General features: G+C 39.3%; 1 protein-coding gene across 4 annotated transcripts; it reads left to right on the top strand.

Annotated features, from left to right (window-relative positions):
• The first annotated feature begins 1,436 nt into the window (after positions 1-1,436).
• rassf6 (Ras association domain family member 6) lies at positions 1,437-9,155 on the top strand. Of its 4 annotated transcripts, none has more exons than XM_046375585.1 (11): positions 1,437-1,593; positions 5,286-5,362; positions 5,609-5,682; positions 5,792-6,002; positions 6,342-6,436; positions 6,691-6,890; positions 6,993-7,094; positions 7,311-7,362; positions 7,465-7,583; positions 8,434-8,531; positions 8,774-9,155. In XM_046375585.1, exons 2-11 carry the CDS (start codon positions 5,292-5,294, stop codon positions 8,847-8,849), a joined length of 1,098 nt encoding a protein of 365 aa, XP_046231541.1. In that variant the 5' UTR covers positions 1,437-1,593; positions 5,286-5,291; the 3' UTR covers positions 8,850-9,155. The 4 variants fall into 4 exon arrangements, with proteins under 4 accessions (XP_046231541.1, XP_046231544.1, XP_046231543.1 ...); XM_046375588.1 differs by having other exon boundaries at positions 5,604-5,682; positions 5,842-6,002; XM_046375587.1 differs by lacking the exon at positions 1,437-1,593 and adding an exon at positions 4,380-5,002.
• Positions 9,156-9,202: the final 47 nt, after the last annotated feature.

Here is a 9,202-nt window from a genome sequence, read left to right as displayed (position 1 = left end):
AGGCTTCAGTCATAATGCACAGTACAGTCACTGTGATGGCGAGGTTGTTCTAAGTGATGTTATGCTGCTGGTCTACCGGGTGGTCATGTGACAATGTAGGAAATTTTCTTGCTTAGTGTATCATTAAGGTCCCTTTCTCTTGATCACCTTTGTACTGTACAATTATTTCTTTCACCTACCTCATCTACATATTTGAAGCAGCACATATATGTGCTATATATAAAGTAGACCAGATACAGCACGTGACTTTAGTATTTAACACTGCACACCACTGGGTGGTGCTGTTATGCAGACTACTCTTTGGTACATGGCAGAAATGGTATTATTGTGATGCTTTTTTTTTCTAATGAAGGAAAAATACCTTAAACACATGCAAGGAACTAATACCAGACCGAAAGACAAAGAAGAAAATTTCCTAGTGTCAGACTACTGCTTTGCCAAGGACCACTGACTCAGCAGTATAACTATAGCCATATGACTGGAGATCTTTTGTACTGATACTCTAACGTCCTCTGCTGATGCAGCAATGAACTGCGCCTGAACTCTAACTCAAATTCACAACAGTAAGCAGGATCCCATGTCTTAATTATTTTGGAGAATGAAAAGTGGAAAACGTGGTTTCCACAAACTGGATGCTTATACATCCAATCATTCTGTATCTTCTTTAACCGTAGAACATTGAGCTATGTCATTTGTATCAGAACAGTTGAACAAAATAGCTGAGAACATAGATGTTTCATGCATGGCATGGCTACATTTAAAAATCCTATGTGACCCTGATCATCTCAATGGCACCCGGACAGACCATTTCTTTAAAACATCTGTGAGCTGTGCAGAAACTAAAGTTTCTACAGTTGTACAGCTGTAAATTGTTCCAGATGAAATTAAAGTTCATTTGAAAAACAAGTCGCTGAAGTTGTCTGATGATTTTCTGAGAAGACTAGACGAGAATTTCTCACAGTAGTCCATCCTCCTTGAAATGAATTCGAAATGAATTTAGTCCTGATAGCACCTAGCTGAGCAATAACCTTCATTATTTCCTCCTTTTTATCCAAATGCAGTGATTTCAGTATTTACTTTTACTTGGTGAAAGCTAAGTAAATTGTGTCTTCCACCTAAATGAGATAAGCAACGTTACCCTCGTGCCTGATTTGACCCAGAGTGAGTGTGTCCAGGCTGAATAACACAGCAGCACAAGGACTGAACCCTGAGGAGGCTCATCACGGTGATAAATGCAATGTGTGTATCCACCAGTGTGCCTACCCCCGCACCACCACCACCCCACCCCCAACCACAACCACCACCTCCATCTGTGTGTGTGTGTGTGTGTGTGTTTGTGTAGGCATAAACACACACATAGAACCAAAGACTCATATCTGGTGTCAGTCAGCCACTCCCTCTCGATGCTGTCTCAACGTGTTCTGCAATCATTAACCAGCTGCTGCAGTGTGCTACAAAGGCTCACCTCCTACCACATGCACTGTACTCTGGACCTATGAACACACACAAACACACACATGCACTCACATAAAAGGTACCAAATCTCAAACATGGAATGAATCAGCATTATTTGACTGAAACCCGAAAGGCCAGGTAGGAGTGTATGTTTGATTTTAGTTTCAGTTTTATTTTATGCTTCAGTTTGTTCAAGTTTGCTTTACCATGAAAGAAACTGTGTTACTTTTAGTTGAGAACAGCAATAACTTATACAGAATTTACCTGAATGTTTCTGTGGTCTTATTAAAACTTAGAGGTATTTAATGTGAGTGAGTGTTGTAGTTAAGTGTGTGTTGTGTTACGTGAATATCAGCCAGCTTACTCCTCTTTGACTGTTAGCTTCAAGAAACAAACACTGGTGTCACAATTCAAAACTAGCAAGACTTAACAGCATTAACTGTTTATATGTGTGTTTCAATAGTGTTCATAACTTAGAATTACAAGTTTAAGGGTCTGCTGTACTTTAATTTGTTGAAGGGTGGAACAAATATATTCCCTGAAAATACATGTAAATGTTTCTTGTCAATTAGTGAAACTCTGTGATTTCTTTCTCTTTAAGATGAATAGAACCCAGCAGAGTTACAGAGTTACAACAGGGACCTGATACTAACAATCTACATTTGGGTGAAATCTGCGCACATGTGTGAGAAGTAAATTGAAATGAATACAATACATGTGGAGACGGGAGTGGAGTGAGAGAGAGAGAAGCAGAGAGAGGGGGAGTGACAAACAGGAAGGTAATAAAGGGAGAATCTGGGTGTGTCTTGGTGTACCTTGGCTTTTTTCCTGCTGGCTACACTTTCTGGCTTACAGTTTTGCAATTAAAATTGCCACAGAAGTTCATAATTACAACAGATTTTCATGCAGTGCCTCCTTTGAATGCTGTGTTACATCAATTTCACAGGCTTACAGTGACAGTTATTTAACAGCTATCTCATAATAAAACTATATTGTAAATTAAGTGCAAGCTGGAAGATCTTGCATTACCTCATTTTGAAATGCATTGGTCTGCATTTGGGATTGTTGGTAAATACACTATATAGACCAAAGTATTTGGACAGGGATTCCCTTCACTGGAAGTGAAGGGAAATCTTATTGTTTCAGCATACCAAGAAATTTTGGACAATGCTATGCTTCCAACTTTGTGGCAACAGTTTGGGGAAGGCCCTTTTCTATTCCAGCATGACTGTGCCCCAGTGCACAAAGCAAAGTCCATAAAGACATGGTTGGATGAGTTTGGTGTGGAAGAACTTGACTTGCCCACACAGAACCCTGACCTCAACCCCATCAAACACCTTTGGGAAGAACTGGAGCAGAGACTGCGAGCCAGGCCTTTTTGTCCAACATCAGTGCCTGACCTCACTGTTGTTCTACTGCATGAATGGACAAAACATCCTCCAGAAACACTCCAAAATCTTGTGGAAAGCCTTCCCAGAAGCAGTTACAGCTGCAAAGACCAAGTCCACATTAATGTTTATGTATTTAGAATACTTTATGTCTATATATTGTGATTATATAATGTTATTATAATGTAATTATAATTAATATTAATTAATATAATTAATTGTAATGTAATTCTAATATTATAATGTTATATAATGTTATTTTCTGATTAGTCTCACAAGGTCAGGATGTAGACTTTTGGTCTTGTTCATCTCCACCAAATGGTTTGCACTGATTTATTGATACTTCATTCCTCCAGAAGCAACTCTGACTATTGCAACAAAAAACTTCAAACTCATGAGGCAATACCTTACTTGAATTGAAGTGGAATGCTCACTATGAATCAATAAACCGGAGGGAAGTGACTGTGACAAATGATTGTAAAAACTCTGTTTTTGTTTTGGACACATAACCTATTTTTGAAACGGTTAAAAAAATGTATAGACTTCTATGTTGTGAGATCCTCAGGCTTCCAGGCTTAGATCACTTGCCTTCTTTTGTGCAAAGTTTAACATGTTTCTGGTGCTAATAGAATGGCGAGTTGAGTTTATCACCTCTAAAATTTTATTGACTTTGCAATGTTGACCATTTGTCATTAGTTCTCCTTTATGGTTGGCTCAGCTTTGTCTTTTGTCTGTTATGTTATTCGCAGTTCACACACATGCACACACAGTTCAGATGTATTTGTTCCAGGGGATCTTAAAATCTCCATGTTGAGGCTTGAAAGACTGAAGTGCTCATATTAGATTACATCAGAGATAAAGGTGTAGCATAAACACAACAATGATCCTCCTCTTTCTTTCATGCTACTGTTATCCTATTTATTCTGCAATGAGGAGGCTTTTTGAAAAAAACCTTTATTAATGTTTTTTATGCAAGTACATAATTGTTCCTTTTCATGTCTATACAGATACATGCACACCTGGGAGTTACTATGTACAACCTGGATTTACAAATGAGCACTTCAAAAGCAGTAGACAACTATTGTGTGCTAAGGTCTGGTCCTGCACCTGGTCAGGCACCCTTTGGTCCCTGTTGAGATCCAGAAAAGAAGATTGTGCACATCATATACTGAAGGCAGAGTCATCAGTGAGACTTAAGATAGACGGTGTTGTGTTCTGTGAAGCCCCTCGAGGCAAATTTGTGGGACAGGGCTATAAACTTGACTCGACTTGACTGAAACCTTCACTCAGTAAACTGTAATATAAGTCTTACCTTCTTCTCTCTCAGCTAAGCAGGGCAGGTGTTGCTGTAGTTTCTGTTTGACAACATTCACCTTCTTATTCTTGCTGCTTTCATTCATTTTGAAGCATAGCTTAATGTGAGTGACCACCACCATCTTTAGAATTCGTACCATCTAACTTAACTCGCAGTCATGTTAGAAAGTGTTTCCTAAAAAAAACATGCATGTGTAATGCATTAAAGTCAGATAAAGATTATAATGTGGGATTCCCAGTATTTTCCAAAAAACATTGCTTGGAAAGTACTGCACATTTATTTTTCAGCTCTTGCAGTCAGGACTGGGAGTGGCAGGACTGCCTGGATGACAGCTGCTGAATACCTGAGATATTTTGTCTTGGCAAACAGGCCAAAACAGAGAGAGAGAGACAGAAAGACTGAAAGAAAGCTACAAATTGGACAGACTACTGCTGTCGCACTGCTGTATCGTTCACAGTCATTCACACTAACAATAAGAGAGAGAAAAAAAACAAAGCAAAGCAATAAAAAAAGAGAAGCCACGTAGATATCCCAACAATCTCTGTTCACAGGCACAGGCCTCAGAGTTCTCTGACCAAAGAATAAACAAATGGCTGGGGTTCCACTGTCATCACTGGTTACTGGGTGGAGTACTGTTATTAAATCTCTTGGAGACAAGCACAAAAAAAGAAAGTGAAAGAGTAAAGGCACAGCTAGAGAGAGAGAGAAAGAGAGAGAGGGATAAATATAACACAAAAACTTCAGAGAAGGAGACAGAGTGAGAGGAAAATATTTAAAGCACAGAAAGAAAGAAAGACAGAGACAAAGAAACAGAAGAGAGCTCTGATTCGTCATGTCAGAGGCGGTAAAACTCTAATTATGTTGTTTATTTTTGGAAGGAGTGACTCTGTGTTAGCTTTACAAGTGCGGTGTAGTTCATTTTTCATGCAGTTCCTTGTTCCATGTTGTCACAATGCTGGTCGGGTGTCTTTATATGCACAACACAGACAGGCTCATTGAGGCGCCGTTCAACAAGTCTGCAGCCTCTAGTGTCTGTCTGCAGCTTCAAACTCAAGGCTCAGCCATGTCTATGGTGTGACTACGACAGCTGTTGCGAATGACTTACTCGTTTGTTTTTCTGTCTGCAGTAATATATGCAACCAGAGATGAATGACGCAGCTCATCTCCGAGTAATCCAGGCAGGGGAGGGGAGGACATTGTCCAGGTGGGTCCCAAATGACAGTCTGCTTAGTTTTGCATGAAAGCACTCCAGTATACAGTTTGTTACAAAGAAATTAAGATACATTGTTGTCTAGTATTCCCCGATGAGATAAAATATTTATTTATAAATCAGTCCTGTTTGGAGGATAGACAAACAAACATTAGTTACATAACTCATGTGGTGCCGCTCTGTGCTGCATCATGGTCTGTATTTAGCCATTCAGTACTCTTTGTGTTCATTTCAGAGCAGAGTTTCACTCACTGCTGAAAACTTACAACTGCTTCCTGAAGGACCAGACTCAACTGCACCTCAGTTACTCTCAGGTATGTCATAATCTAAACATTTTCTATTTTGTTGAACATCAATTCAGATTTTCTCCTAGTCAGCTTTGGAATTGCCTTTAGTTTGTCATAACTTTGCAGCAAGTTACAGCTGTGTACCACAGGAAGGATACTTCAGGAATGGGTCTGTCTCTGCAACAGGGTGACGATGGAGAGGTGGTGGTGGAAGGCTTCCTGAATATCTCATGGGGTGTGAGGAGACCCATCAGGCTAAAAATACAGGATGATAAACAGATGCTTTCATTTACTCCTCCCATCACACCTGACCCCACCAGTCCTGTCAGCCCACTCGGAAACAAAAGGTCATATTCAGTTTTTGCACAACATTATTGACGGAATATGTCTATAGACTTTTTTTATTTTTTGCCATATGGGAAACAGATGTGTTCTCAGCATTAGCAAAATAGTCACAAGCTTCATTTTAAAGATGGAATCAACATTATATTATGTCATCTATGTTTGTCCAGTTAAGAATAATAAACAAACACATATGGACCTAAAAATACTGTGACCAGTTGGATGGGTAATTTATTTAGTTTAAAATGGGAGCAGGTTAAATAAGGAGCTTTTCACTGTCCATCATTCTACGTGCAGGTTATCGGGATCAGTTTGAAATCCCTCATGTCCTCTTGTCTCTGCAGGGGCATGACACGATGGGGGGAATATGCTGACCTTCATCAAATAGATGAGATGGCTGAGACGCCACAGGACACAGTAGTCACCAGTCCTTTACCAGGTTCTCCATAATGTTTTTACACCACTGCTATGTGTAATGCAAAAGAAAAAACCTTTGCAAAGAATGATTGTTAAACATGGCATCCCCTTAAAACCCAGTAGCGCACATGCCACACACACCCTTACTGCAGCAGCCTGGGTTCAGGTGCAGCTCGAGGGCCCTTTGCTGCATGTCAAAACATGTGATTATTATTTATGTCTCATATTATTTGAATATGAGACATTTTAATGTTTGTGTATCTGCCCTTTCCAAAGGTCCAGTTGTTTATGAGACCACCACACTGCGTCCTATGAGGCAGAAGAGCTCAGAGCTGGAGGCCGAATCCAACCTGTTTCGATGTATGAGTGACGCCTCATTGGTCAAGAGGAGGAGGGGAAGGGGAAAGTCAGCAGCACAAAGAGAGAGAGAAAGACAACATCGCTTTTCTATCAATGGACACTTCTATAACTATAAGGTAGATTTTCAGCTCAAGCCTCTCCTCTCTCTGTAACACATGTTTCTTCTTCCCTCCCTCCCCCTGTACTGTAACTTTCTAATTTGTCATTGTTTTCTACAGACCTCTATCTTCACTCCATCCTTTGGTACTCCAACCAAAGTTCGTATCTCCAGCAGGATGACCACAAACCAAGTCATTGAACAGCTGCTAAACAAGTTCAAGGTGAGCTTTTGTGAACATTCTTCAAACTGCAGGATAACTCACAGTAATGGATATTATAGACCAGCACAAATAACAAGCTTATGTGTCGTGATAAGTTTGTTTTGCATCTATTTTGAACTGACTCAGATGGGCTATGTAATACGTAGACATTCGCAGGAGTGAACCATGTAATGTGTAGGTTAATCTGTATTAAAATCTTATATTTTCATCTGACAGATAGAGAATGAACCTCAGGAGTTTGCCCTGTACTGTGTTCACCAGAGTGGAGGTATACTTTGTCTATTATACCAGAGTTACATGGGAAATTAAATGACTGGGCAATGTAAGAAAGCAAAATGCTTCACTGACGTTGTATGTGTGTGTTGTCCAGAAAAGAGGAAGCTCAGTGATAAAGACCAGCCCCTATGGGAGCGCATACTACAGGGACCCTCTGAAGACATCATGAGAATCTTTTTGATGGACATGGATGAAGAGGAAGTCAGCAACGATGTGAGTGTTCTATAGTGTGGAAATCCTGATCAAAAGTGATGTAACAGACTTATCTAAATCCAGTATCAGATGGTCAGTGATATTTGTCACCTGTTGGTGCCTGTTCTTTGATGTTACAGGGATCAGCCAAAACTAAAATAAATTATTCAACTTCAACTCTAATTTTGTAGCCGCATAGATTGAAGAGAAAATAAGGAGTTAATAATTTTGTGTTGAAGAGGGACTTAGATGAACGTTATTATTATTAATGTTATTATCATTTTTATTATTTTATAACTGTGTGATTGCCATGACATGGGTTTTGGTAACTGAAAAATTATTTAGTTTAACTTTTGTTTTTTGTTTTAACCCCTAAATGTAAATTTTTTACCTCCTTTGTTCCTGTTCTTCCTCTACCCATATAGGCACCCACTCAGTATGGCCTATAGATCCCTTATATTCAAAATATTTACACACTAACCTGCAGGCTGTATTCTAAAGCATTGCTCAAGAGACCTACACTAATCTCCTACTCAGATTGTTAACTGTGAACTGTTTCACTTGTGATTAATATTTAATGATGCACGTCTTTAAGTGTGTCAAAGAAAAAAAAGATGTGGCACTTGTGTTCAGCTGTTCAGATTGAGTAAATGTATACATGTAAAAGCTGTGTCAATCAACTTTAGAGTTTTAGCATTTTCAGTTTTTGCTTACACTACACACAATGTGTACATTTGTTTACCAGGCTCAGAATAATCATTATTATTTCTTTATTATTTCGAACTGGGAGATTTAAAGTTCTGGACAAGTTTTATATTTAAAACTCATTTTTTGACCAGACTCATTTAAAACTTTGATCTCCTCTCCCCAGGTAGCCCAGTACCTGAACTTGGAGCTTCCTATCCTGGAGCAGGTTCTACTGAAACTCAGAGAGGAGGAGAACAGAGAGATTCAGAGGATCACTGGCAAGTCAGTATTGAGTTTTTGTTTTCTAAACCTAAACTTAACATTATTATTCTCAAAACTTATGCTGCAACAACCACTGCAACTGTTAACATGTGCTCATACTATATTCGGTAATTTTAAGGTGTTTGAAAACAAGACCATTGTAGTACCCCTTCTAAAGCAGGTGATGGCGCCAGTGTATTCATTTGCCTTTCATTGATTTGCTCAGTACTCATGTCGTCTGTATATGTGTGTGTGTGTCTCAGGTACCGCCACCAGCACAGGCTCCTATCCCACATGCTGAACTGTAAGTTGTCGCCTCACATTGAGACCAGTGTCTGACACCTGCTGATCTGAAATCACTGACATGGGACCAGCCATACATCATAAAGCCACTTTAAGGATAAAAGAGTACATGCAGAGAACTCTGTACTTTGTTTCTTTTACATTTTCTTTTAAAACTTGGGTGTAAAACACATAGAAGTGAGAAAGTACATGACACCTTGCAGTTCTCCCAAACAGTCACGTAACTTTTTGCATCATATTTTGAAACTGTAAAACCAGCAGAAGACAAAACCGCACGATGCTGCTGTAAATATTTGTAAATCACTGTTTTGTGTTCATCAATAAATATAAGTTGTGAGACCAGCAGGATGTCTTTTGATTTGAGGAGTATGCCATTGAGATGCAACTTT

This window comes from Scatophagus argus, chromosome 20 (assembly GCF_020382885.2).
Source record: "Scatophagus argus isolate fScaArg1 chromosome 20, fScaArg1.pri, whole genome shotgun sequence".
Taxonomy (NCBI): Eukaryota; Metazoa; Chordata; class Actinopteri; family Scatophagidae; genus Scatophagus; species Scatophagus argus.
This window is presented reverse-complemented; position numbering and strand designations above follow the sequence as displayed.

Excerpts from the sequence above, each read along its gene's own strand:
- rassf6 (XM_046375585.1), top strand. The coding sequence starts at position 5,292 with ATGCAACCAGAGATGAATGACGCAGCTCATCTCCGAGTAATCCAGGCA. Across the intron at positions 5,683-5,791 it reads TGCACCTCAGTTACTCTCAG|CTGTGTACCACAGGAAGGAT; the intron begins GTATGTCATAAT and ends AGCAAGTTACAG. Across the intron at positions 6,003-6,341 it reads AGCCCACTCGGAAACAAAAG|GGGCATGACACGATGGGGGG; the intron begins GTCATATTCAGT and ends TTGTCTCTGCAG.